General features: G+C 45.8%; 1 protein-coding gene across 1 annotated transcript in view; it reads left to right on the forward strand.

Moving 5' to 3' along the window:
* TMEM163 (transmembrane protein 163) overlaps positions 1–27,284 on the forward strand; it is a 218,870-nt gene that overhangs the window by 174,008 nt on the left and 17,578 nt on the right. The window contains exon 5 of the mRNA XM_032411533.1: positions 3,973–4,069. Coding sequence (XP_032267424.1) covers positions 3,973–4,069 — 97 coding nt within the window. The remainder of the gene's footprint in view (positions 1–3,972; positions 4,070–27,284) is intronic.

The raw sequence follows: 27,284 nt of genomic DNA on the forward strand, positions 1-27,284 counted from the left end.
TGATACTTCAAGCTGTGGACTGAACTGATTAATTACCAGGGCTACTGTGTTTTAGGTCTTTTGTAAATTAGAGGATGACTAGACAAAACTTCTCCTGTTTGACTGTTTGGATCTGATGGAAAATAACTTAGAACTGGTATAAGACTCATGCTTTATTAATGTGAATCACAGGCCTTCAAACCTACAATTGACAAAGGACCAAACTTTCAACCTGACATCATTTTGGATGTGAGAGTATCTGTCCGTACGTTTTGCCCTTATAATTTCATCAGCAAAAAAATATTAATGCTTACTTCAAGGTTATTCATAGAATTACAGTGCTGTGCACAATTAGTAATCTGTAGCCTTTAGCAGAAGAAAAAGAGATGACCAGTGGCTTTAGTCATTTCTCTAGATTTTACTAGTCACCGTTCAGACATTAAATGTGTCTTGGGAAAGACTAGTGTAGGCTCTGTCTTGACGGCATCAGAAACACCGGAAGGGCTTATTGAAACACAGATTGCTGGGCCCCATCCCCAGAGTTTCTGATTCAGCAGATCTGGGGTGGACTCAAAAATTTGCTGTTCTAACAAGTTCCCAGGTGATGCTGATGCTGCTGTTCCGTGGACCACTCTTTGACAACTACTGGTCCTGTGGGGAGTTTAAATTCAACTTCAGTCTGTGTTCATTTGGGGGATTATGTTGACGGAGGCATTGTATTTGCCTCTTTCCTGACTCAATGTTTCTCTCCTCTGGGGTATGGGCAAGAGCGAGAAGGAATTTGCATTCATTCCAGTGACCTGGCTGCTCAGTGCTGTCAGGCTGTCAGGCCAACGCACACATTGCCCTTTACTTGCCAGGCCAGCCTCGCCTGGTGACGTGCTGATGGGGCAGTGACCCTCCATCGCTCCCCCGTCTGCTTCCTCCCAAACTAGGAAGCAGCACACGGTTGCAGAAAGAAGCAGCTGTATTTGTACTGTTGGCTCCTGACCCAGATCTTGCCTGCATCCTGGAGGCCACCGCAGTCCCAGGGCGGTGGAGGTGTGAGGATGTGATGTGGAAGCCGAGAGTCTTCGAGTGGCCAGGTGGTTGACTGGGGCTGGCTGCTGGGAGGGAGTCAGGAGACCGGGTTGTATTTCTAAGTGGACTTCAAACTCCTTGGGTGACCTTGGACAAGCCCTCCTCATCCTTGACTTTCCCATCTTGGCCACTTGCGTTTATGGAACACACCTTTTTCCTTCCCAGCCTGAAAAATCGCAGAAAAACAGAAACTCTGATCTGGTGAGTGGCCTCTGGGGCATTTATGCCCTGCTGTGCAGAACTCTGAGTGCCTGAGGACAAAGCTGCGTGTAAACACAATATATTATTAATAAAATGTTAAAAAATAGCATCATACCCTCTGCTAATAATAGCCGGTTTAGGCTGTGGGAGCAGCTTTGACACGCAAGCTCCCAGCAGTGTTGAAGGAAGGGTGACTATGGTTTTTTGAATTTGCAGCACATTTAAAAGAAGATGAAAACAGGGCTTTAAAACATGTTTGAGCATATTCGCAGGTGTATTTGTGAAGAAAATAGGATTATACTTTTTGTAAAATTCAACTTTAATAAACCAAGCCATCAATTTCTTTTGATTTCCATTACACGTCAGAGTGGTTTTATAAGGTGGGCTATTCAATAGGCATTTTGGCTAAAGTATCAGGAGTGTCCTTCCCCTTCCCATCTGTATTGGTAAGTGGCTGATGCCCCTTAAACTCCATGGGGGAACACTTAGAAATTATCGAGTAATTACTTAATCAGCGACTCCATCTACTCTCCAGATGCATATGGGGCACCTGCCATGTGCTCCTGTAGGTACCAAGATATAAAAATACGGTTCTTGCCCTTAAGGGATTTGTAGTGTAATTTTGCTTCAAGATACATAAGCAAGATAGTATGTAAGGAGACCATTGCATCCTTTATATTTGTCTCCTTAAGAAATATAAACAGAGTTCAAATCCACTCTTTATGCATTATAGTGGTGTTTCTGCAGTGATCTGGAATAAAACGGGTTCCTGCAGCGTCACTGTTACCTGTCAGCAAGAAGCTCAGACGTTTGTCCCCCCCACCCCCACCAAGGGAAGTATGGAGATGAAGACTCCCTGGGGATGTTGTAATAAACTGTCCATAGAAGGTCTAGCACCCAAGTGATGCCTTCCCCACTTGTGCCTCACAGAGAGAAAGCTGCTCAGTAAGAAATACACTACACATCCCGTAGGGACCATTAGACCTCTTCCTTCCCCACGAGCTGCCATGACCACTCGCGCCTTGCCTTCTGTCCAGGGAGTTGTGACTTTCTACGCCACACTGGGAGCTCCCTAAGGGCAGGGCCCCCCCTTGGGTCTAGGTGCAGGACTCTCAACCCCAGTGTCTCTGGGAATTGCCTGGGAGCTTTTGAAACAAATGCGGATGCTTGGGTTCACCTCCCCCTCCCCCCCGCCCCGAGATTCTGATACAGTTGAATTTGAGAGTTCCCTGAGATTCTGATACAGTTGAATTTGAGAGTTCCCTGGGCGACTGTCAAAATTTCCTCGAGTCTGTGTCCCCCCCAACCCAGGCTCATCCACCCATGGTGGATCACCCATTTTGGTGCATAGGGCCAGGTCCTCTTTTGCTCAAGTCTGTACCAAGATCCCCAGCCTGTTCATTACTTTTCCTACAATCTCTGTATTTTGTGTTATGCACTAATCTGCAATGATCCCTTTCTGTCTGTTTTTGAAAGACTAAAACCTACAACTAGAGTGTGCATTAAAAGCCTACTGAGTGGGCTCCAAGAAGCCTTATTTACCCGCTTATTTCTGACTTTGAGGTTTGGGGGACCATGTCTGTCCATGGGCTCATTAGGATTCTAACTAAGTAGGTGTTACTTCAATGTTAATGTGGGCAATTTTCAGCTGTTCTGTTAATCCAGAGAAGGGAATCCAAGATGGACAGTGAAAAATGGTTTTATTTGATAGTTGAGAGAAAAGGCCTGAGGAGGCTGCCAAGTGATGGGGACATCAGGTTGGAATAGAAATGACTTAGGGCTAATTGTAGTTGTTAATTTTTCTCTATTTTTGTTTTCATTTGGTGTTTTGACTCCTGTATTACTATCATCATTTCCTCGTGTTTACTTTCATTTTTCATCTTTGCTTCTCCTGCAAATTGTTGCGTCTGGTTTGCCAGAGAAAGCTCCTACGTCCTGAGCTCCCCCAGACTTCCTACCAGCCCCCACCCCACACCCCTGGCTGTGCATCCTCTGGTTTTCCTCCTGCCACCTGCTGTGCTAATGTCTCAGTTGAACTCATTCTTCCTTCACTCCTCTCCTTTCTTTTTAAAGAATTGCTTCCTCTTGGCATAAACACTCTGTATCTTTTGTTGTTACCAAATCATTCTTCCTTCTTATCTTTGGGAAAATACAGTGGTGTCTATCACGTCATATCAGAAAGAGACCTCCAGAGTGGACTTCTCCTTTGTTTAGGCCAACATTAATGGGTTATTTATTTATTTATTTACTGATGTTCATTTCATCTTCAGGTGGAAAATATTATTCCCATTTGACAGGTGAAGCTAAAAGAAGTTCAGTAGCTTGACCAAGATCAAGCATGTTAAATGGTAGAGCTTGGGGTGTTTCAGGCCAGAGCCCTCACTCTTTGCTGTTAAACTGAACCCTCCAGCTGGAGGTGAACCGGCATATTGTGTTGCCAGGCCGAAGGGATAGATTTAACATCCTTGAAATTCCTCCCATGCCAGCATTCATGGGATGCTCTGAGATTATGTAGGATGGTGAGCCCTTTTCCCATGGGGTTGGTTTTGCTGATAAATTGGCCTGGGATCCTAGAGATAATTCAGTATCATTTCTCCTGGTGGGCATGTGGCGAATTATGGTTGGCTCCCAGTACCTGGGGTTGTATTATTGTGTAAGTGAGTGGAGCGGACTTCGCCCGGTTAAGATTCTCAATGTTTTGTTTCTTTGCAGAGCCTGTGTCATCCTGGGGGTGATATTCCTTCTGTCATCCATATGTATAGTGGTCAAAGCCATCCATGACCTCTCAACTAGGCTGCTCCCAGAAGTGGTAAGGTCCTTCTTCTTCCTTAACAGCTTTTCCTGGAGGTACTAGCCTCCTGTGTTACCTCTCATGAAGGATTTACTGGGGCAAGTCGGGCGGGTGGAGCGAGAATATACAGCATTTTAGGAGTCCAGAAGAACTCACTGCAGAGTGTGAATGATTTGGCAGAGTGAAGCCCTGGGCAAGAGGAAAAAACTTCACGTAGTTGAGATGGTACTAGGTTCTGGGTTCTGTGTGTCTCTCCTTAGATGTTTTGACTACTTTTAAAGCGAGATGTCTTTTATGTGAAAAGAAACGGGATGTTTTTATATAGCAGAGTGATCCAATCTGTGTTGTTTGCATCTGTTGTTCTTTGTCTAGTCAATGTTTATTGTAATAATTATTTTCCTCTTTTGCACCTTGCATAAATCCATTCACATTGGATTTTTTTTTTTGGCAGAACTGACATTTGGATGCGGAAAGTGGAGGACACAATTTCATATTAAAGTGTGTCTTTGACTCTTTGTTCTTTGGGTGAGAGCTATTACCTGCACTCTGATTCCTTTCTTCCCTCTTCTCTTAGGAGTGCTGGAGGAAAAAAAAAAGTGCTTTAACGTCTCCTATCAGGTTATCTTCATAGAAGGCAACTGACTGACTTACCAAGAGATGGAGATGAAGCCATTATGATGATTCTCTATATACAAGTTGCATAGTGATTTAAATGCAAAAAAATATGGGCTCTTCTCTTAGGATGTGATTTGTTTTGAGTTTGGCTACATGCGCCATCTTATACCAGGCCTAAATTCTTAGACCCTTCATTTCACTTTTATTTTTTTATTTTATTTTATTTTATTTTATTTTATTTTATTTTAAAGATTTTATTTATTTATTTGAGAGAGAGAGAATGAGAGAGAGAAAGCACATGAGAGGGGGGAGGGTCAGAGGGAGAAACAGACTCCCCGCCGAGCAGGGAGCCCGATGTGGGACTCGATCCAGGGACTCCAGGATCATGACCTGAGCCGAAGGCAGTCGCTTAACCAACTGAGCCACCCAGGCGCCCCATTTCACTTTTAGAAAAATACACGTTAATCCTTCCCGGGGCGAGGTATTGCATGTGTTCATGGGGAAGATTAAAATGAAGTGGGACTTGATACTGCATTTACGAGAGGTACGGAAGTGTCTGCTTTAAGTTGCTTTCCCCTTCCCCAACTGAAATTGAGGTCCGAGCCGGTCCTTTAATAACTCACCAGGATCTTCGCTGTTTGTCATCACAGCTGGCCAGAAGCTTATTCTCTAATATCTCAGCGAAAGTGAGGAAAGACTGACACCCACCCACGGCTTTCAGTCTGAGTCAGAAGCAGAGCTAGCTGAGGGGGGAATAGTACTGTTTACTACTCTGTGCTCCCACTCTCACGATTGTGATGCCTCACTCTCATCTCCTCACTGTGATCTCACTCTGGCCTGGGATCCTGGACTTTTCCATCCTTTTCCTCCATCAAACTTGCTACTATGTTCTATTCTGTCAGAACCTGAATCTTAGCATTACGTGTGATTAACTAAGATGTCAGTCAGATAACATCTTTGAGTTTTACAGGGGATGGAAATTGCCTCCACTCTGTTTATCGGCGGGAATTTTCAGCACTAGGCTAGTTGACATGTTCATTCATTTAGGCATTAAAAATTAATTTGCAGCGGGGCTAATGTGACAAGGAACGGGCAGCTGCGCTCATGGGCCTTTGCAGGGGCCCTCCTTGTCTTTCTCTTGATGGTGGAACCATTTTTACCTGGGAACAGTCTCACATCCTGTGGTGCAAATGCTCCTACGGGAAGCAGCTCACCAACTGAAATGCCACACCAGGATAAAAATGTCCGATGCCCTGTCCCATGTGGGGTTCCGAGAGGGCGAAGAACTCCATGGTTTTACCCCAGACAGGCCCTGTCCTTGGAGAACTCACACCCACTGCATCTTTTATCGGTCCTGGTGTGGGATTTAAGAATCAGACCCATTTATGGTCATCTCCTCAGAACTCTGAAGAAAAGAACAAGGTGGTTTTATTGTTTTGTTTTCAGTCTTCAGCATTATGGAAAGATAACAAAGGCACACAAGCTCCCGTCTCCAGATAGAAGGCCTTCTGATCAGCTGAGTGGCACATGGGGGCCCGGTAAAGGCTGCAAAGTGGTAGCGACAGTGTTTCCATCCCCAGTCTTTGGCTTCCCACTCTGTGCTCTAGACGTTTGGGGAAGGCCGCAGGCCATAGCCAGATCCCCGATCCCTGGCCTGCGGTCACTCAGCACCAGCGTTTGTCCACATCTAAATTAGGATGTAATTTAGATCAGATGTAATCAGCTGCTCACAGAAGCCAGTCCGGAAAGCAGAAGCTCAAGTGCAACCAGTTGTCTGTGGCAAGAGTATGCCTGGAGGAAAGGCCTGCCCTCTAGTGGTGCCAGGCAGACTTGCTGTGCAGGGCTGTGGACTGAGGGCTGTCAAATCTTCCAAGTTTTCAAGAGATTGTGGAAGCCTCTGTTTAGTGTGAAATAAATTGGCAACTCATTAAACATTTTTGAAAACGCTGGTTGGGAGTGGGTGGGCAATTTTGTGTAGGTCAAATAAAGTATGCCTGTGGCGGTTGAAACCTGGGAGACTGGTCTTCAGGGCCATGACGGCATGATTTTAGGTCTGAGTTACAGCCTTGCCCTTGCCCTCAACTGCGGAACTGCCTTTTTTTTTTTCTTCTTAATTCCAGTGTATTTAACATATATTGTTATGTTAGTTTCAGGTGTACAATGTAGTGATTCAACAATTCCATACATCACCCTGTGCTTATCACAGGTGCCCTCCTTAATCCCCATCACCTATTTCACCCATCCCCCCACCCACCGCCCCTGTGGTAACCATGTTTGTTCTCTAGAGTTAAGAGTCTATTTCTTGCTTTGTCTCTTTCTTTTCCTTTGTCCATTTGTTTTGTTTCTTAAATTCCACACGAGTGAAATCATATGGTATTTGTCTTTCTCTGACTGACTTATTTCGTTTAGCGTTATATTGTTTACCTCCATCCATGTCGTTGCAAATGGCAATATTTCATTCTTTTTTATGGCTGAGTAATATTCCATTATATAGGGGCACCTGGGTGGCTCAGCTGTGAAGTGTCTGCCTTCGGCTCAGGTCATGGTCCCAGGGTTCTGGGGTCGAGCCCCACATTGGGCTCCCTGCTTGGCGGGAAGCCTGCTTCTCCCTCTCCCACTCCCTCTGCTTGTGTTCCCTCTCTCGCTATGTCTCTCTCTGTCAAATAAATAAATAAAATCTTAAAAAAATAAAAAAATAAAAAATAAATAAAAATATTCCATTGTATATATACACCACATCCTCTTTATCCATTCATCAGTCCATGGACACTTGGAGGAACCCTCATGCACTGTTGGTGGGAATGCAAGCTGGTGCAGCCACTGTGGAAAAGAGTATGGAGGTTCCTCAAAAAGTTAAAAGTAGAACTACCCTACTGTCCAGTAGTCACACTGCTGGGTATTTACCCAAGGGATACTAAAACACAAATCCAAAAGGGTATATGCACCCCTCTGCTTATTGCAGCATTATTTATAATAGCCAAGCTATGGAAGCAGAGCTGCCCTTTTAGGTATGATTTCTATCAGGTGGTTTTTACTGTGGGTTTGTCAGAAGCAGCATTTTCCTGACCCCAGGCCTGTTTCCTGGTGGCTCTTTTGCTCTTTCTTTCTCTCTCTCTTTTTCAAGATTTTATTCATTTACTTGTGAGAGAGAGAGAGCACAAGCAGGGGGAGCGGCAGGCAGAGGGAGAGGGAGAAGCAGGCTTCCTGCTGAGCAGAGAGCCCAACTAGGGGCTCGATCCCAGGACCCTGGGATCATGACCAGAGCCGAAGGCAGACGCTTAACGACTGAGCCACCCAGGCGCCCCTGGTGGCTTTCTTTTTAATGTAGCTGCACCCTTCTCAGGGTGAGAATAATTGCAGGAACGTGTAAGCTTTGAATAAGAAAGCTCTACAGTTTGGCATTGCCCAAGCGCGGAGTACGGTGACTCTGAGCTGCGGCAGTGTCGCCCGGCCATCGGTGTCCTGCTGGAGAAGCCAGGCCAGCCGGCTCCCCGGGGCCCCAGCACGGAGTCCGTGCCGTCTGCTGCAAGGGCTTCATGACTAGATGGTGTAAGTCTGCTCCACACAACCTGCAGGTGATCGCGTCGGCTCGTTAATGAGTCAGGTTCTAAAAGAGCCTTCTCAGAAACTATGTGGACAGTGGTTCTAGAAGTGGGGAGAGTGGGCAGTGCCTCAAGTGTAATGGTTGCCTTATGTCTGTGAGTTGCTTTGAGAAGAACGTCATCCTCTTCCTCTTTTCAGCCCTGCCACACCCTGCTTAGGTAAGAAGGGACAGGTGGCATGTGTCTCCTTTTGCTGGGACGTGGGGGCTCTGAAGCTGAAGTGGTCTTCCCAGGGTGGTCAGCTGGCTGGTGGCTGAGCCTAGCCTTAAGCCCATGTCTCCTAGTCCAGGGCTGTCTCAGCTGCCGGTACTCTTGGGCTTAGACGGTCCTGTTCTTTTGGCTTCTCAGGTCTGGCCCTCCTGGGTTCTTATACTCAGAGGGGCTGCTGCCAGGGCTGTCCTAGAGGGGACGTCCGGGCCCTCAACGGGTCCCATGCCTGGCCTTCCTGGCTACTGCTGGTACCTCCACCCCTTACCATTCTCTGTGCACATTATTTGTCTCTTGAAAGCCCCACAGGCAGGTTAACCAAGAAGCGATGGAGAAGGCAGCAGGACGAGTATGGAAACGGGGGAGTCATGGGATGCGTGGAATCACATGGAAGGAAGCGCTTTAGGGAAGCTGCTTAGCATGGCGGAAGGTATGTGGATACGGCAGGCTGACCTGTTGGAGGCGTGGGTCCCCTCCCTGCCTCTTCTTACCCCCGAGATCAGCACAGGCAAGTCGCCTAGCCTCCCTGACCCCGTGCTTCCTCATGTGTAAAATGGAGCTAATACTGTGTCAGAGGCTTAGGACAAGGATCGAATGAGCTGTTTCTTTAAAATAACAGTTGTTAGAAGACAGTGCACCTTCAGGCCTCCCCTTGACCATCTCTCTACTAAGTTCTTGCCTCAGATGCCAGCCCACTCACCAGAACGAAGGAGCTTCTAGCAATAAATGGGAACCCCTCTCAGTCGTTCCTTTTCTTGCTCTTTTTCCTTTCCCGTCCTTGCCGAATGTGAAGGTGGCTCTGGCGTGGTGGCCCTCTTCTTTCATTGGTGCATCGGTTCAACAAGTGTTGCTGAGTGTCTGCCACGCTTGAAGGTTGGGCTGGCTCTGCAGAGCCTTCGGAGGTCAGTGGTGTTCCAGCAGGAGCCTCAGATGGGATTTCACTCTTAAGAACAAAACTAGAGCTACGACTCTTGTAAAGGATGTTTTAGGATTGTACTTGCAAGGTCACAGCTGAGAACTTTCCCCAAGGGTCTTCCTACTTGCAGAAGTGACTGATTCTTGGATTTGTAGGCTTTTGATTCGTAGGATTTGATCTGTTCCCAGCTCAGGCTGGGTGGTGCTGTAGGCTCCTCCTCGTGCAACAACCTGTAATTACTGCAAAGTGTTTGGCGTTCAGCACTGCGCTGTAGCTTGGGTTGGTAGGAGTTCTTTCTGTATTCTTACGCTACTCATTACTGTGCTCTCAGAGTCTCCACTTGATGCGGAGGATGGAGCCAGGGTGGCCAGTCTCCTTCCCACACCTCTGTTTTCAGTCTCCTTTCATCCTTCCTTCTCTCTCAGGGCTTCTCCCCTGCCCACACTTAGCCCTTTGAGCTCCCTCCTTGCCCATCTCCTTGGAAATCTCATTTCTACACTCATTCCTTCTCTTTATGGCACCTTTAGTCACTCCCTTGCTGCACTTTCTACCCAGGCGTTTTCTTTCCAGCCCTTCCTCCCCACCTGTAACTTCTAGTGCTCCCTTCCATTTTGTCTTTCTCCGTAAAGTCTTCATGTCCTGTAGTGAAGGTTTGTTCTCCATGAGGATTTGATACATTTTTATTAAGATTATTCCTTTATATTTTGTGAGCTTTGTTGCTATTTTAAGGGTTAATATTTCATTTTCTATATTTTTACTGCATAAAACTAATGATATTTGGATAATGATCTTCCTGATTTTTGTTTTGTTTATCAGTTGATTATTTTGGATATATTATATAAACGGCAATTCGTCTTTCCTTTCTAATTCTAATATTTCCCTTTTTTTTTTTCTTATTAGCCAAGGTCTTCAATACAATATTGAATAGTTGGCTGCTGATTTTGGAGTGACTATTCAATTTCTTGTTTGCTAGGGGGTGTTGTTTTAAAAATCACAAATAAATGCTGAATTTTGAGTACTATTTCTGTATATACTGAGATGTTTCTTTTCCTTTAAGAGGTTAATATTTTGAATTAATATTCTAATATTGAGGCATCCTTGAATTCTTGGAATAAACCCTATTTGGCCAGAAAGTGTTATTCTTTTAATTCCTTGCTCATTTTCCCTTACTATTTCATTTAGGATTTTTGCATCTATGCCCCTAAGTGATGTTAGTCTAAAGCACCTGCCCTTGGGCACCACATATAAGGAGTTATGTTGCATAGTTATGTAGTTAGGGTAGCTTTTCTGTTCTTTTTCTGTGCCCTGGCATACTGGTAATAGTGTAGGAATTATTCCTTTAAGTTTTTGTAGAACTTACTTGCAAAATTGAGCCTGTTGCCTTTTGGAGGGGCAGTAAGATAGTGTTAAGATAGTGTTCTCTGTTAAGATAGTTCTGTTCTCTGTTAAGATAGTGAACTCTGGGGCACCTGGGTGGCTCAGTCATTAAGCATCTGCCTTCGGCTCAGGTCATGATCCCAGTGTCCTGGGATCGAGCCCCGCATCGGGCTCCCTGCTCAGAGGGAAGCCTGCTTCTCCCTCTCCTATTCCCCCTGTTTGTGTTCCTTCTCTCGCTGTGTCTCTCTCTGTCAAATAAATAAATAAAATCTTAAAAAAAAAAAAAAAGATAGTGAACTCTAGAGCCAGACTGCCTCTGTGAATTAGCTGTGACACGGGGAAAAGTTACCTCATCTCTTTGGCTCCAGTTTTCCTCTCTCTAAAATACGTATAATAAACACAACCTTAGTACCTGCCCCACAGAGTTGTAAGGATCAGCCCAGTTAATGCATGTAAAAAGCATTTTAAAAAGTATTCAGCACTTTGTGCTAAAGCTGGTGTTTTTTACTTCTATTATAATTATCACCACTATTACTGATTTTTTCCTTGCTTTCTCATTTTTATAGTTTTTGCAACAATTTTCAAAACTTGTTTTTCTAGAAATTGCCCATTTTATCTAGGCTTTCAAATTTACTGCATTAAAGTTGCTCATATTATTCGCATAAGATTTTTTTAAATCTTGGATCCATCTGTACTTATGTGCCCTGTTTTGTTGCTGATGTTTATTTGTGCTCTTGCTCTTTGTCTCTTAATCTAGCGTACCAAAAGTTTACTCATCTTCTTGGAAACCCTGCATTTGATTTCGTGGATCACGTTAATTTGCTTTCTACTTCATTAAGCTCTCATCTTCAGTAATTTTTTATTTGTTATTTTGTTCACACTTGGTTTTTGGGGGCAGGTAAGTGAGTTTTATGTTTTTATTTTTCCTTTTTAGTTTTTGCTTTTGGCGTTTTTTTTTCCCCTGTTGTGTTTTCAGACTAAGAGACAAAATAGTCATTTATGGAAGGAGCTGACAAAAATAGTTTGTGCACAGAAGTGTGTTCCTCACATCGTATCTTTTTGGTGCTGGGCAGCTTTGAGGTTCTCTGGCCTCACACTCTGCCAGATCAGGACCTCTGATGGAGCCCTGATATGTATACGTGTGAGAAGCAATTCAGATTCTCCAGTGACTGAACCACAAGTGGGAGCTCTTAGGGCAACCATCACACAGAGCGGGCCAGGAGCGGAAGTGTGTTACCCAGCGCCATGTCACGTTTCTCTGTCAACTGCCAGGCTGTGGTCTCCAGCTCTTCCGTCAAACGCTAACCTAGTGTTGCTGGGAAGGAATTTCATGGAAGTGATTAGCAGCTATCATCAGTTGATTTTCAGTAAAGGAGATGATCCTCACTAATCTGAGTGGGCCTGATCCAGTCAGGTGAAAGGCTTTTAAAGCAGCGCTGAGGCTTCCTTGAGGAAGAAGTTCTGTCCATGGAGAGCAACTTCAGCTGGTGCCTGCGTCCCAGCCTGCCCTTCCTGACGGCCCACCCAGGGATCCCGGACTTGTCTTGCCAGCCCCCCATGATCACACAAGTCAGTTCCTTGCAGTGCATCTCTTACTATTGGTCTCCTACTGGTTCGCGTCTTCGGACTAATGTACTCACAAATTACTGCCCTGAAATATTTTCTTTATGTTGTTTTGATTTTTATCCAAGTCATGCATGTTTATGATTTAAATGGCCTGTTGTTCTGCAAGAGTCATTATAAAAAATAACCCCACTCTAGAGGCAGCCATTGATAACTTTCAACCTCTGTGTCTCTAAGTAACATGCCTATGTTGCTCCTTCTGGCTTTGTCAGTTACAGGCATGATTTCTTGACTTCCTTCTCTGGTTGGCTCTTTAACCATCCCCCATTGCCTGGTTACCCCCCAGTACATTTGCATTGGTATTTTGATTAGATCAATAGTCAGCGTTATTATGATGATGATGGTAAACGCTATTCATAGCTGAGCTATGTAGTCTTGCATGATTGGTTTTGTTCTTTCCTGTATTACATTGTGTGTCCCCTGATACTAATAAAATGAAAATGGGATATAAATTACACACACACACACACACACACACATATGTGCACACTGTAGGTCTGCTCCTCAGTTGTCATCTTGAGATATCATTCATTGTAATCCTGGGGATTCATTTTATTTTTCTCTTGGATTGTATCTTACTGGACCCCATGTTGTTGTCTTTCATGGTTTACTCCACTATTTTGGAGGAGCACATCTTTAAGTAGCTTTCTAAGAACACATACAAGGAAGGCAAAATTTTTTGAGACTTTAAATGTCTGAAAATGTTGCTGTTCTATCCTCATACTTTATTTGGTAGTTTGCCTGGATGGAAAGGAGTTTATGAGGCATTAATCCATTGTCCTCTAATTTCTAGTGTTGCTTTTTAGAAGTTTAATGCTATTCTAATAACCAGTTTTTATTGTTTTTTTTTTTTCTAAGATTTTATTTATTTATTTGACAGAGAGAGACACAGCGAGAGAGGGAACACAAGCAGGGGGAGTGGGAGAGGGAGAAGCAGGCTTCCCGCTGAGCAAGGAGCCCGATGCGGGGCTCGATCCCAGGACCCCGGGATCATGACCTGAGCTGAAGGCAGATGCTTAACGACTGAGCCACCCAGGCGCCCCTGGTTGTATGTTTTTTTTTTTTTTTAAAGATTTTATTTATTTATTTGACAGAGAGAAAGCATAAGCAAGGGGAGGGGCAGAGGAAGAGGGAGAAGAAGCAGGCTCCCCATTGAGCAGAGAGCCCCAGATACAATGCGGGCCTGGATCCCAGGACCCTGGGATCTTGACCTGAGCTGAAGGCAGACGCTTAACAGACTGAGCCACCCAGGCGCCCCTTGTTGTTTTTTAAAGTCCTTTTGTCCCTCTCTGGAAGCTTGTAAGATCTTCCATTTGCCCGCAGTGTTCTGGCTTCCCCAAAGTCTGGTGATTATTGGCTGTCTGATAATATTTAAGAAAAATATATTTATGATTGTGTGTGGGTGAGATTTCTCAAATATGATCTTAATGCTAGGACAGGAGTTTTTAACCTAGTTTTTGGGTCCATGGAGGGTATTTAGAATATCCAGGCACTTTAATTGGAAAGAAATCATGTCTTTATTTTCATTTAACCTTTATCTGAAACTTCACCTTTTCTTCCATCATAAAATCAGGCAATAAATCACAGTCGGTAATATTAGTGTCCTTGTAACTTTGTCACCAGTGAAAGTCAGATATTGTCTAAGCAATCTTAGACAAGGTTTTGGCAGATATCTCAAAATATTTTTTGTGCTTCTCACTACATTACTGTTCTTAATTGATCTGCTGTTTTGCTACTCAATACATTCATTTAGAAGCACTTACTAAAGCAGAGTTTTTTTATATTTTATTAGGTGCATGCTAATATAATTGGTTTCTTTTATAAGTCTATATATTTTATTTTATGCACTTCAAGTCATTTTCTCTGTTCTTCTGGGTTAGTCAGTTTTTCAGCGTAGTAGGTAAATTCCCTTAATCCCTCTTCTTTTCAACGCTGTGACCCCTGCGTTCAGCTGCACGCGGCATGCCCAGTGCAGAGACGATTTATTTGGCTGTCTGCATTGCAGGGGCTTGCATGCCTGTTGGGGAAGGGCATCAGCACACTTCGGACAGCAGGGGAGGTCTTCCGTCTTTCACTCCCCTTCCAGGAGTGCCTCGTGGCATTGATTCCTGAGCCTTCCGGGGTTCTGATTCGTAGCGTCTCCACTTCACCCTCTGCCCTAAGATTCCACCAGTTTTTGCACCTTTCAGGCTGCTGCAGCTCTTTTGTCTGCTTTCCCAGCTCACACAGTTTCGTGGCTGTTGTTCTTGTTTTCTTTGTCCTTGTGGGTTCCTGCTTCAAACAACAATAATAACAACAACAACGAGAAACAAAATCCCTGTGTTGCCACATAGTGGGCCTTACAAAACCTGCCTATGTGTGTCCATTCCAGTATCTTAAGTTGGAATCTCTTTTGATTTTTAAGGCGTTGTCAAATACCTAGAGCAATGTTCTGAGCATTGTGAATTATTCTTTTTCTTTTGTTGAATCAAAATTGCGAGTCAGGGCCATCGGGCAACTTTAGAGGAAGATTGTTGTACACGTTCCTAGGAGTGAAAGGTAGGAGAGTTTAGGTCAGACAGCTGGGGGTTTGAATATCTTCTACGTGTCTGACCAGCTGCGTGACCTGACCCGAGTTGGGTTGCTTAGCCTCTCCGTTTGTGGTCATAATTTCTACCCAGCAGGAGTCTTGAAATGCTCATGTTTAAAATAAGAGGAAATTGTTCATTAAGGCTTTGGAAAAGAGCCTTGTCTCTAATGGCCGTCAGTAGTAGTACTGGTGCGTTGTTCTGCCTGTTATGTAGGGAACCCTCTAGTTTGAGACGGGTGTTGCCGTGCTATTCAGTGGTGTGTTCTTTGTACCAACAGAGGGAGAGAAGCAGGCAGCCTGAAGCTCCTACTTCCTTTGCGGAACAGAGCTGGTCCCATGCCGCAGTGCCTCTGTCAGGAGGGCTCAGCGGAGGGGTTGTCATGCTTTGTTCACATTGTAGGGAACCCTGGAGGTGTCCCGTCCTTTCAGTGTCCCATGGTCACGGGGGAGAAAGGTGTGTGCGTCCAGCCAGCAGGGCTCACGTGCCATCCCATGGCAGTCAGTGTTCCGGGGTCAGGGCGCATGTCCCCCCGAGAGCCCTGCCTCCCTCGCTCGCATCAGAAAACGGCAGTCAGACTGATGCCTCGTGTGACAGAAGCCAGGCTGCGTCTTGGCATGGCAGCCAAGCACTTGAAAGTACCCCCTTGTCCCCGAGACCGTCACAGTGTGTCAGCTGACGCCATCTTGCCCTTCTCTGCAGCACCTGGTGACCTTGGCACTTTCAGCACTGAGGCGCCCCGTGGAGCCAGGCACCTGATCCCTTCACAAGACCGCAGGGCCTCAATGGTCGGGTCAACCAGTCTTGCCAGAAATCACAAGGGACTAGGGTCCTCCAGTCTGTCCATAAGTCCCACCGGTGACCCCAAGTCCACTGGCTGCAGAACCTCCTGGCCGCTTGTTTGAATGTCTGGACGCCAATCTTGACCCCTCCTGATATCAAAGTGGTCTGATGCTAATTTAAAAATTGTGAAGTCATTTAATGTGAATCCACGGCAATTTGTCAATATAATTTAATAACCGGGGCGGGGTGGGGGGGAGTTGAGGGCTCATGCTTGGTGTGATTTCCTCCACATCTGCCAGTTTTTCTCATCTGCTGGGGGGGGATGGGTGGGGGGAGTTGTGATGAAAATATCTGAGAATGACAGTGATTTTTAATTTCACCTGGGGCCGTAAATCGATACACATTTATTATTCAGCCAGCACTAGCATTTCCCTGGGTAATTCTGTAACACATGTAGTGTCAGAATGATTTGAAATTTGTCCTCATTAGGAAAGCAAAGGACGCCTTTTTTTGCAAGCATAAGCAAGTGAGCCTCTGTATTCCCCACATCTTATGAGAAGGGAAAGTGTTGGGCTTGGGGGAATGGGCGGGTTAGATTTACAGACATAGTCCCTGTCTGGTGCTAGCGGCCACTGTTCACTGTGACCTCGACTTTGCAATTACTGGTGTCACCTATGATAAAGAATAAGCTTAAAGTAGGAGGTGACAAGTGGTACTAAAAAAAAAAATCATGTCTACAAAGGTTTTCCTGTGAGCAACACCATGAATAAAAATGCTTTGAGGTGAGGCTGTGTGGGAAAATGGGGGTGGTTGCAGGAAGGATGGAGAAAATGCAGCGTTCCGGCGTTAGAAGCTGCTGCTAGCCAGTGCGCTGCTGGAAACACGGGTTGTCCGTTTAACGTGACAGTGTGAGTCCAGCCGAAGCGGACTTCGGCTGACAGGCGTGAACTGACATCACACCTGTGTTTTGGGGTAAGGGATTCCGGCGGGAGGGATGGGGGATGTCTTGGTGTGTCTGGCTGCTAGTGACAAAATATCATAGACTGGGTGGCTTAATCCACAGACCTTTATTTCTCACCATTCTGGATGCAGGCAAGTCTGAGAGCAGGGTGCCACCATCCGTGGTGTCCGGTGGGAGCGCTCTTCCTGGCTCACAGATGGCGCTAATCCCATTCATGGGGACATCACCCTCTGGACCCAATCAGCTCCTAAAGGCCCCAGCCCTCAGTGCCATCACACTGGGGATCAGGGCTACAACATCCGGATTTTGGGGGAACACAAACAGGGAGAGCAGGGGGACTTGTTTGAGCCTAGCAAGTGGAAGGGGTTGGAAGGTTGTGTTGGGCCATCCTGACGGCCAAGATCTTGGTCAGTGACCCGGCTGGCCTTTTCAGAGGCTGCTGGGAGAGATGGTTCTAGCAGCTTGTCCACCGGCGCTCATTTCACCCTGGTATTTTGACCTGCTGGTACAGCTCTCTGCATGGCAGATGGTCTCCTGTGTCAGGGGAGGGGATCAGACCCCGCCGGCTTCCTTCCTGTTTCTTCACCTGCTCCTGGCATTGTCAACTGCCTTGGGAACCTAAATGAAAAAGCCTGGTGTCAACAGGAGGCGTTTAGAGTGAATTATAAAAAAACAAAAACCAAAACCAAAAACAAACCCAACCTTTCGCGGGGAGGGTCGTGAAAGCAGTCCCCAGACGCCGACGGCACGGAGCACGCTTGGTACGTGCAGCACACGGGTGCATCCCCAGCAGAAGAAGCCAGGCAGCGGTCTATGCAGTGCGGCTCCGTTTATGTAAGTTCAGGAATAGACTCTCCGGTGACTGCACTCCGAAAATGGTTGCGGGGGTGGGGGGGTGGGGGGGTGGAGAAAGGGACGCAAAGGAACCTTCCAAGATAAGGGAAATGTTCTCTATTTTGTTTTGGGTGTGGTTAAATGGCTGTTACCATTGACAGTTCATCACATCAAATGTCTGAAAGCTGCTCCTTTTATCCTATGTTAATTATACCTCAATAAAAAGGTGTATGATAATTGAAACAAGCGAAACGAATCCCTAGGTGCCTTTTCGAGGCGGGGTGTTAGTCACTTGTGATGAACTTGAGTGCTGTGTTTTTTTTGTTTTTTGTTTTTTTTGCTGAACTCAGGGCTGATTGCTTTGCGTAACTGCCTCTTTGACCATTTGCTGGGTCATAATCTTTACTGGTGCCTGTCCTGCACTTGTCTCGACCACCCTCTAGCCACTTATTGCTGTACTCCAGCTCAGAGAGAATAACCTGCTTGTTTCCAAATCAGCACTATCCAGTCAAACTTTCTGTGATGGTGGAAATGTTCTAAATCTGCACTCTCCAGCATGATAACCAATAGCCATATGTGGCTCTTGAGCGCTTGAAATGTGGTTAGTCAAAGGAGGAACTGAGTTTTCAGTTTTGTTAAATTTAAATAGTCACACACGTGTTTGAATGTGAAAAGTGCTGTTTTAAACAAAAGCTCAGGGGACGGGATTACAGTGATTACAGTCGAGGAGCACGTCACTGAGCAGAAGTGATACTTGAGCACAGGTGTGATGCTAGTGAGGGAATGAGAGGGAGCAGCACAGGCAAAGGTCCTGTGGTAGGAGCATGTTCAACATGTTAGAGGAGAAGGGCAGAGGCTGGGGTGGCTGGAGCAGTGGGAGAGGGGGGAGAGTGGTAAAGCTGAGGGCAGAGGGGTCAGCTTCATCCGGTCGATTTGGTTGGGTTTGGTTTACTGCGAAGAGGTGAAAAAGATCTTCATCTTATAGGAGTACAGCAGGTCATGGTGACTCTGATCTTCCAGGTCAGCAGACTGTGTGGGGCAGTGCAGGGGCCCAGTGTCCTCCTGGAGAGGAGCTGTCTGACGTCCAGATCTGGAGGACCAAGTTCACCTGAGCTGGTGTGCAGCAACTAATATCATACATCAGCTCCAGGATCCTGCCCCAGATTGGGATTTTCGGCTCTCCCCTCATTGCTTTGAATCCTAAAACTAGCCATACGGCTCTCACTGCATTCCAGCCTGGGCTTAGAGAATTGGAAGATAGTGTTCCACTGCCCGGGGTGGGGGCGTGGGGGGGCAGAGCATGGTTGGGAGCTCTGAGCTCTGCTGCTATTTCTCTGATGTCTTTGGGGGAGCCCCCTGCTCTTTCCGAGCCTCAGTTTCCCCATCCTTAGTTGGTCTCTAAGTCCTTTTCCAGTCATAATGCTCTGTGATTTGAAGACCACCTCATGTGTGTACAGAAGGTCTGCTCTCTCTTCTCTGGTCGTGGGCCAGACTTGGGGGGCTGTCTGAGGGGATGCTGGGGGTGTGTCTCAGTGACTTGGGCTCTTAGGTGAGACAGGATTAGTCTTGGTGCAGACCAGTGAGGTGCGGGTGGAAAGCTTTTTGTACCACAGCAGTCCATCAGGTCCTTGGAATTGCTCTTTGAGTGATTTGTTCCATTGAGTTTAAGGTGTTGCTTTTCACATTTGGGGATCAATGAAGTTGGAAAATTACAGAGGCATTACTAGCTCTTGGAAAAGCACTCCAGTCAGGTGGACTCTGGGCCTTTGTCACACGTAGAGGCCGTGTTCGGGAGAGGTCGAGGTGGCTTCTCCTAAGCTGTCCTGAAGTTTGGGTTGGGGGATCATGGGCTGTTGCCCACAGGGCAAGGGGGTGCTCAGCAACCCTGGTGACGGGCGTGCGGAGTGTTGTCGCCATCAGGCCCCTATGTGCCCCAGCCCTGGCTGGCAGAGAACAGATCCAGCTCACGTCTGTCTGGCCTCTGGGAGCATGAGTGTGAGGGTCAGGCTTCGCAGAATTTCATTCTTGCCCTCACGCACATCCTGCTTCCCTCCAGAAGCCCAGGGGAACAGCTGGTGCTCAAGAACACTCCTGGGGTGGCGGTTCTTCCCATTTCAAGGTATACTCCAGCATCCCGTTTGATCATTGGAGAGCCAGTCAGCCTAGTGAACTAGTCAGCCTCTCCTCTGTGCGCCCCCTCCGCCCCCAGAGTAACTTTACTGAGTTACGTTTTTAATGCTCTGCTCCTGGCTTTCACCGAGGGTTAAGGTGACAGTGGCTGTGTGGATAAACATTTCTCCGTCTTCCATAAAATGGCTTGGAAAAGACTTTGCTGATTATGATTTTGACATCCCTCTGTATAGTTTAGTAGCTCCTGTCACACGTGGTTTTTAAATTTTTAATCGAGGTATAGTTGACACGTAATAGTAATTTCAGGTGTACAACATAGTGATTCAACGATTACATACATTACAAATGCTCATCACAGTAAGTGTAGCCACCATCTGTCACCATACAATGTTCCTACAATATGATTGACTGTATTCTCTATGCTGTGCTTTTCGTTCTTACGACTGACTTATTTTATAACTGGAAAGTTGTACCTCATAACCCCCTTCATCCATTTTGCCCATTCTTCCCTATTCCCTTTCCCTCTGGCAGCCACTAATGTGTTTTCTGTATTTATGAGTCTGTTTCTTACTATTATCATTTGTTTTGTAGATTCCACATACAAGTGAAATCATACAGTATTTGTCTTTCTCTGCTTTATTTCACTTAGCATAAGGCCCTCTAGGTTCATCTGCGTTGTTGCAAATGGCAAAATTTCCTTCTTTTTTATGGTTGTGCATTATATTCCACTAAATATATCACTGTATTCCAGTATACACCCCACTATATATAAAGCCGATTATATCCAAGTATATATACCACACGTTCTTCGTCTATTCATCTATCAACGGATGGTGAGGTTGCTTCCATATCTTGGCTGTTGTAAATAATGCTGAAATAAACCTAGGGGTGCGTGTATTTTTTTTGAATTAGTGTTTTTGTTTTCTTTGGGTAAATACCCAGTAGTGGAATTACTAGATCATAGGGTAGTTCTATTTTTAATCTTTTGAGGAATCTTCATACTGTTTTCCATAGAGACTGCACCAGTTTGCATTCCCACCAACAGTGCACGAGGGTTCATTGTTCTCCACATCCTCGCCAACACTCACTTTCCTGTCTTTTTGATATTAGACATTCTGATTGGTGTGGGGTCATATCACAAACATTTTTTATTGCCACAGGGATAGATACTGAGGTGGATGAGAAAGGGCCTCTCCTCTTAGTGAGCTTGTAGGAGAGGGAAACAATGTAGGAAGCCTGCGCAAGGCTGTGCCTCGAGACACGTGTGAACCTGGTCCAGAGCAAGGGGGCGTGGAGTGCAAGTGTCAGTTCATAGAGTATGAATTGTCAGGAAATACTTACGAGAGGAGGAAACACTTGAGATAAGTCTGTAGAAAGGAGTGTTGACTCACTCAGACAGTGCAAATATATCAGTAGGAAATTCATGAGACTTGAAGTTAGACCCTTTGGGCCTATGTTCTACCCCTGACCTCTCTAAGCCTCTGATTTAATCTTCATAATGACCGTGCTTTGATCTCCATCTTTGGCCTCACATTATGGTAATGGACATTATGTACGTTATGATAATGTGCATATAAGCTGAATTATGTAAATATTAGTAATTGTCACCTAAGGATCCCTGAGATAAACTGCTTTTTTAAAAACTGAGTTTTATTGAAATACAGTGTACATACAATAAAATTCACCCGTACAATTTGATGAGTTTTTTTTTTTTAAGAGTTTATTTATTTAAGGGGGGGTGGGGAGAGAGAGAGGGACAAGCATACTCCATGCTGAGTGTGGAGCCTGATGTGGGACTCGATCTCAGAATCCTGACACCATGACCTGAGCTGAAACCAAGAGTCAGACGCTTAACTGACTGAGCCACTCAGGTGCCCCCTGATGCATATAGTCACAGAACTACCAACACCGTGAAAATACAGAGTATTCTGTCAATCTAAAAAGTTCCATCATGCACTTTTGAAGTCATTAATTACCCTCTCTCCCTAACCATTGAACTGCTTTCTGTCAGCATAATTTTCCTTTTCTAGAATGTGATACAGGTGAAATAATAAGTTATTTAATCTCTTGTGTCTGCTTTCTTTCACTTAGCGTAATGCTTTGTGCAGTCATGCTCTTGCTGAATGTGTCGGTAGCTGATTCTTTTTCACTGCTGAGTCGTATTCCATCGCATGGATACATCACAGTTTCTCCATTTGCCAGTCGTTGGACGTTTGGGGTGTTTTCAGTTTTTTGACTCTGAAAATAATAGCTTAGAACACTGGTGTACAAGTTTCTGTGTGGACAGAAGCTTTTGTTTCTCTTGGTAAATACCAATGAATTGCTGAGTCCTATGGTAAGTCTACATTTATAAGGAATGGCCGATCTGTTTTTACAAAGTCATATGTATATCATATACATGCTAGCAGTGTATGAGAACTCTAGTCACACCACATCCTCACTGCCGTTGGTCTTACCTCTTTAATTTTACTGATTCTAATGTGTGTGTAGGAGTATCTCATAGTGGTTTTGATTTATATCTCCCTGTTGACTGATGATGTTGGCCATCTTTTCATGTGCTTATTTGCTAGTCCTGTATCTTGTATGGTGAAATGTTTGTTCAAATCTGCTCATTTTTAAAAAAACGAGTCCTCTGTTTTCTTACAGAGTTGTGGAAATTCTACATTCTGGATGCAAATCCTTTAACAAATATGTTTGTGAATATTTTTTCTTTCATTATCTTAATAGTGTCTTTCAAGAAGCAAAAGTTTTTAATCCTTTTGGTTAGGTAAAAATTATATCTCTGTGTAGTTTTGGTTTCATTTCTTTTATGAGTTTAAGCATCTTTCATATGTTTAAAATTCATTATCGGGCCACCTGGGTGGCTCAGTCGGTTAAGCATCTGCCTTCGGCTCAGGTCATGATCTCAGGGTCCTGGGACTGAGCCCCGCATGGGGCTCCCTGCTCAGTGGGAGAGCCTGCTTCTTCCTCTGCCCCCTCTCATGTACTCTTTCTCTCTCAAATAAATAAAATCTTCTAAAAAATTCATTATTTTCTAATTCTCCTTTGCCCATTTTTCTATCAGTTTTTTTGGCCTTTTTCTTAGAGATTTCTAAGAGCTCTTTATATATTAGGGAGGTTAACCCTTTGTGATAATATTTTTTCCTAGTTTGTATTTGTATATAACATATCCCCTGCATATGTTTTAATTTCGTTTGGTCAAGTATTATCAATTGTTTATAGCTTTTGGTTATAGATGGTTATAAAAGGCCTACACCATTACAAGGTCATAAAGAAGCTTGCCAGCATGGATATGGATAATCTCTATCACTTACTGCTAATTCATATTTGTCCTTGGCTTCTGAGTGAGTGGCTGATTTTTTTGAACCTTTTTGCTCTGATCTCCTGCCTATTAAGTAAAGACTGAGCTGTGAGAAATCATGGGGGCCCAGTGCTGTTAACAATGAAAACTGAATACCTAACCAGGAAAAGGCTATCGTTGTTTTTACAGAGTCCGTGGTCCAGTAACGTGAGAGATATTTACGAGGCCATAGAGGAGGCACTCTGGTACATTTTACAGCTGGGAACAAATCCAGGTCCTGCCCTTAGCTGAGTGACCCTGGGCAAGTCATTTAGCCTCTGTGCATTGGTTTCTCCACTGCAGAGTCCCACGTGGCTGGGCTATGAGAATTAGCGGAGACATCACTGGTGTGGCTACACTCTGAAAGAAGTCAGCGGTGGTACATTCCTGCTGGGGTTGCAGTTTCTCATCAGTAGCCTTATCTGCCCTGGCTTCCTGATCCTTGGGAAGGAATCCTCTCAGAAACTCCTTTTTAAATTATATTTAGGACTGTCTCAGTCAGCTTGGGATGCCATAACAAAAGACCATAGATTTGGTGGCTTAGACAATAGGGATTTATTTCTCATGGTTTCTGGAGACTGGAACTCCAATGTCGAGGTGCCAACAGGAGCAGTATTTGGTGAGGGATCTCTCCCTGGGTTAGAGACAGCTGCCTTCTCACTGGTAGCTCACCTGGCCCTTCCGCAGGGCATGCGGGTAGCGAGGGCAAGAGAAATGTCTTCCCTTTCTTAGAAAGGCACAAATCCCATCATGAGGGCCCCTCCTTATGACCTCCTCTAACCCTAATTACCTCCCAGAGGCCTCGTCTCTAAACCACTGCATTGGGGTTAGGGGCTCAGCGTATGCATTTTAGGGGAACACAAACAGTCCATAGCAGGGACTGATGATGTCTCGAGCTGATGACTGCATCTCGGTGACATTCTGTGGAGAGAGGAGAGCCAGGTGGGCTTGGGTGGGGAAATTACAGAGGGCTTCTAGGATGTTGAAAGCTGGTTTTGGGTGAGGGGGTTGGCAGGCCTGTGCTAGCCTCGGTCCTTCGTGGGCTCTTCTGCAGGGTTTGCTTTCTTCTGAGGCAGATCACTGCAACACAGCGAGCCAGACCTCCTAGATGCGGGTGAGGCTCTGAGACAGCCGCGGTCTCTGTTCTCCCAGACTTCAGGAAGGCAGTCGTTCTTCAGAGCTGCTCCTGGAAGCAGGGGGCGGTTGGTAGAAATAATCCACGGACAGGAAAAGCCTGAGTTTTGCATATTGGCTTCTCCACATTTAAATACAGCATTTACACTGTGCCAGTGTTAGTTGGCAATCTCCTTGGAAGCTTGCCGGGTATAATCTGAAGCCATCCCCCATAAGTGGAGGGCAGGGAGAAACCAAAGAGAGACAGCCCACTCCAGATTGGTAGCTGGCAGGTGTAATACGCATGGGAACTTATTTAGAAGGCTTGTCTTGGGCGGCTGCAGGACGAGTAATTTCTGCCTGCCAGAATCTTAAAAGTTTCTATAGAGGTTATAACTGGGTTCAGTCACATACCTAGTCCGGCCCTCAACACCGCATTTCTGTCTCAAGGCTGTATCCTTGGAGCACCTTCTAGGAGCAGGGGGCTGGGGCAAATGGTGCTCACATTCCAAGGACAGAGGAGGGGGTGGGGAGCCTCCAGTTTGTAGGTCAACTGGCAGTCATAGGTTCTTTTTTTTTTTTTAAGATACATTTATTTATTTTAGAGTGAGCAAGCAGGGGGAGGGGCAGAGGAGGGACAGAGAGAGAATCTTAAGCAGACTCTGCTCTGAGCGCAGAGCCCAATGCGGGCTCAGTCCCACAACCCTGAGATCATGACCTGAGCTGAAACCAAGAGTCTGACCAAATGAGCTTAACCGAATGAGCCACCCAGGTGCCCCCAGGCATGCGTTCTCGATGACCTCCTCCAACATTTCATCCCTCATGACCGGCTTTTACAATCTTATATGCCCCCTGTTCCAGTTTTCCTGAGTGGTCAAGCAAGGGGTTTCCTTAGCATGGAGGTGGCTCATTCGGCAGCTGTTGGGCTGCATGGAGGCAGATGCCACAGCAACCGTGCACGCATGTGCAAGAGAGAAAACACGTCAAGACAGTAATTCCCATAATCAGTGACAACTTCTTCCGCCAAGAACCCCATGATCCAAACGATGTATGAAGTCCCCTAGGCTGGGGGTCAGATCACTCAGGGTATTCACTTGTGCCCTCCTGTGATTTAATAAAGATGACACATGAGCAGACTCATCAGATAGGAACATAGAACTTTCTGTTTGGATAGTGGTGGAGTAATAATGTCCAAGGCTATCTGATTTTGGAAGACCGCTTTCTCATTATAGACATTGCAGTAAGGATAGGCCTTTTGGCTGTCATTTAAGGCTTGCTGGGTAGCTATACCCTACCCCTGGCCAACAGAAGGAACAAAGATGACAAATGGTTGTACCTGGCAGAAACAAAAAATGCCCATCTGGCTTTGAGGAGAGGGAGGTTGGCAACTTTTTTTTTTTTTTTTAAGATTTTATTTATTTATTTGAGATAGAGCATGAGCAGGGGGAGCAGCAGAGGGAGAAAGAGAAGCAGGCTCCCCACTGAGCAGGGAGCCCTATGCAGGGCTTGATCCCAGGACCCTGAGATCATGACCTGAGCCGAAGGCAGACGCTTAACCGACTGAGCCACCCAGGTGCCCCGGGAGGTTGGCAACTTTAGAAACTTGACCGGATTGGGGCGCCTGGGTGGCACAGTTGGTTAAACGCTCGACTCTTGATCTCAGGGTTGTGAGATCGAGCCCCACATCGGGCTCTGTGCTTAGCACAGAGTCTACTTGAGGCTCTTCCTTTCCCTCTGCCCCTTCTGGTCATGCTCTCTCTAACATAAATAAATAAATCTTAAAAAAACCCCAAAAAACAACCAACAAAAGTTGACCTGGTTGTACATACTATGTGTGTTGGCTGGGGGAGGCAGCACCGTCAGGCCTGAGGAGATGGATGCACTGGGGGCAGGATATGGCAGGTCAGGAACCCACCTTCTCCCCTCTTTCAGTGGCTTGTGTTCATTCCAGATAGTGCATTTCACCAGGTCCAGCGTGCATCAGGGCAATGGGATCCCAGTGGAGATTAATTCCCCCTTATCCAGGAGTTTGAAGTAATTCACCCATCTTGGTGGGACATCCCATTGCAAATTCCAGTAGGTAACTCCTTTCCCTCGCGTGATAGGGCTTGGTGTTCTCAGCAGCACAGCATGCTGATCCACAGTGAGAGGGCGTTGGCTGTTGACTGAAGCTTTCATATGTTTACGATGTTGGGGGCCTTGGCAGGGATCCCCGGTCTGGCGTATGTGGTCACAGCCCTCCTGGTTGATCACTTAAATGTATGAAAGCCTGGGAGAGTACTTCAGTCCACCCCGTCAAAGTAGTTTTACTTGTTAGTAATTTCATCTGCTGCTTTAATATTCTATTTTTCCTTTCTACCAACTGCTGCTTTTGGGTTCTAGGGAACCTGCATTCCATGTCATGTTCTTTTGCCTCGTCTTGTACATCATTACCTTTGAAATGTGACCCCCCTATCACTGTTTGTTCAACAAGGGTGTCTATACATGATGCTCAGCTTTTTAAAGCCCCTAATGGTGGCAGCTTGGTTTGCACAGTGACCTGAGAAAGCTTAGGGCAGGTCAGTGTCCACACAAACCAGGGCATATTTAGAACCCTCACGCAGTGGGAGGGGACAAATATAATCAGTTTGCCACCCTCACCACTCAGGAGCTCTGGTGATTGGCCTCAGACTCCTTTGGCAGTTGCCTTGGGTGTTGAGAACACGTATGACATGCTTCGAGCATTAACCAAGTCCCTGTATTTCAAGTGCAATCTGGCATCCTTGGCAATATGCCACTTCATCTGGGCATTGTGGTGGCTACTCTCTGTACACCCAGTCTTCTGTATCTATTAAACGGTCAGTTGCTGAGGTTTGTTCTGAAGTAAGGCTTCAGCTTGCTTCCTTTCTTCCTTTCTCCATCCGTCCATCTGTCCATCCATCCATCCATTTGTCCAGGGCATCAGCGTCTTCATTGCCTGGGGTATCCAATGCTTTATTAGCGAGGACTGCCTCAGGCCCTTGCAGGCAGACCCAAATGTCCTTCTGTACATCCTGACCCCACAGGGGCCCACTCGTGAATCATCCATCCCTTGGCTTCTCAGCCTAGTGGCTGCTGTGGTTCATTCCTCCCCGAGAGGCTCCATCTGGAAGAATGTTTTGCGCCGTGTTAGGAGCTGTTGTTCTG

Source organism: Phoca vitulina, unplaced genomic scaffold (genome assembly GCF_004348235.1).
Source record: "Phoca vitulina isolate PV1807 unplaced genomic scaffold, GSC_HSeal_1.0 scaffold1, whole genome shotgun sequence".
Classification (NCBI taxonomy): Eukaryota; Metazoa; Chordata; class Mammalia; order Carnivora; family Phocidae; genus Phoca; species Phoca vitulina.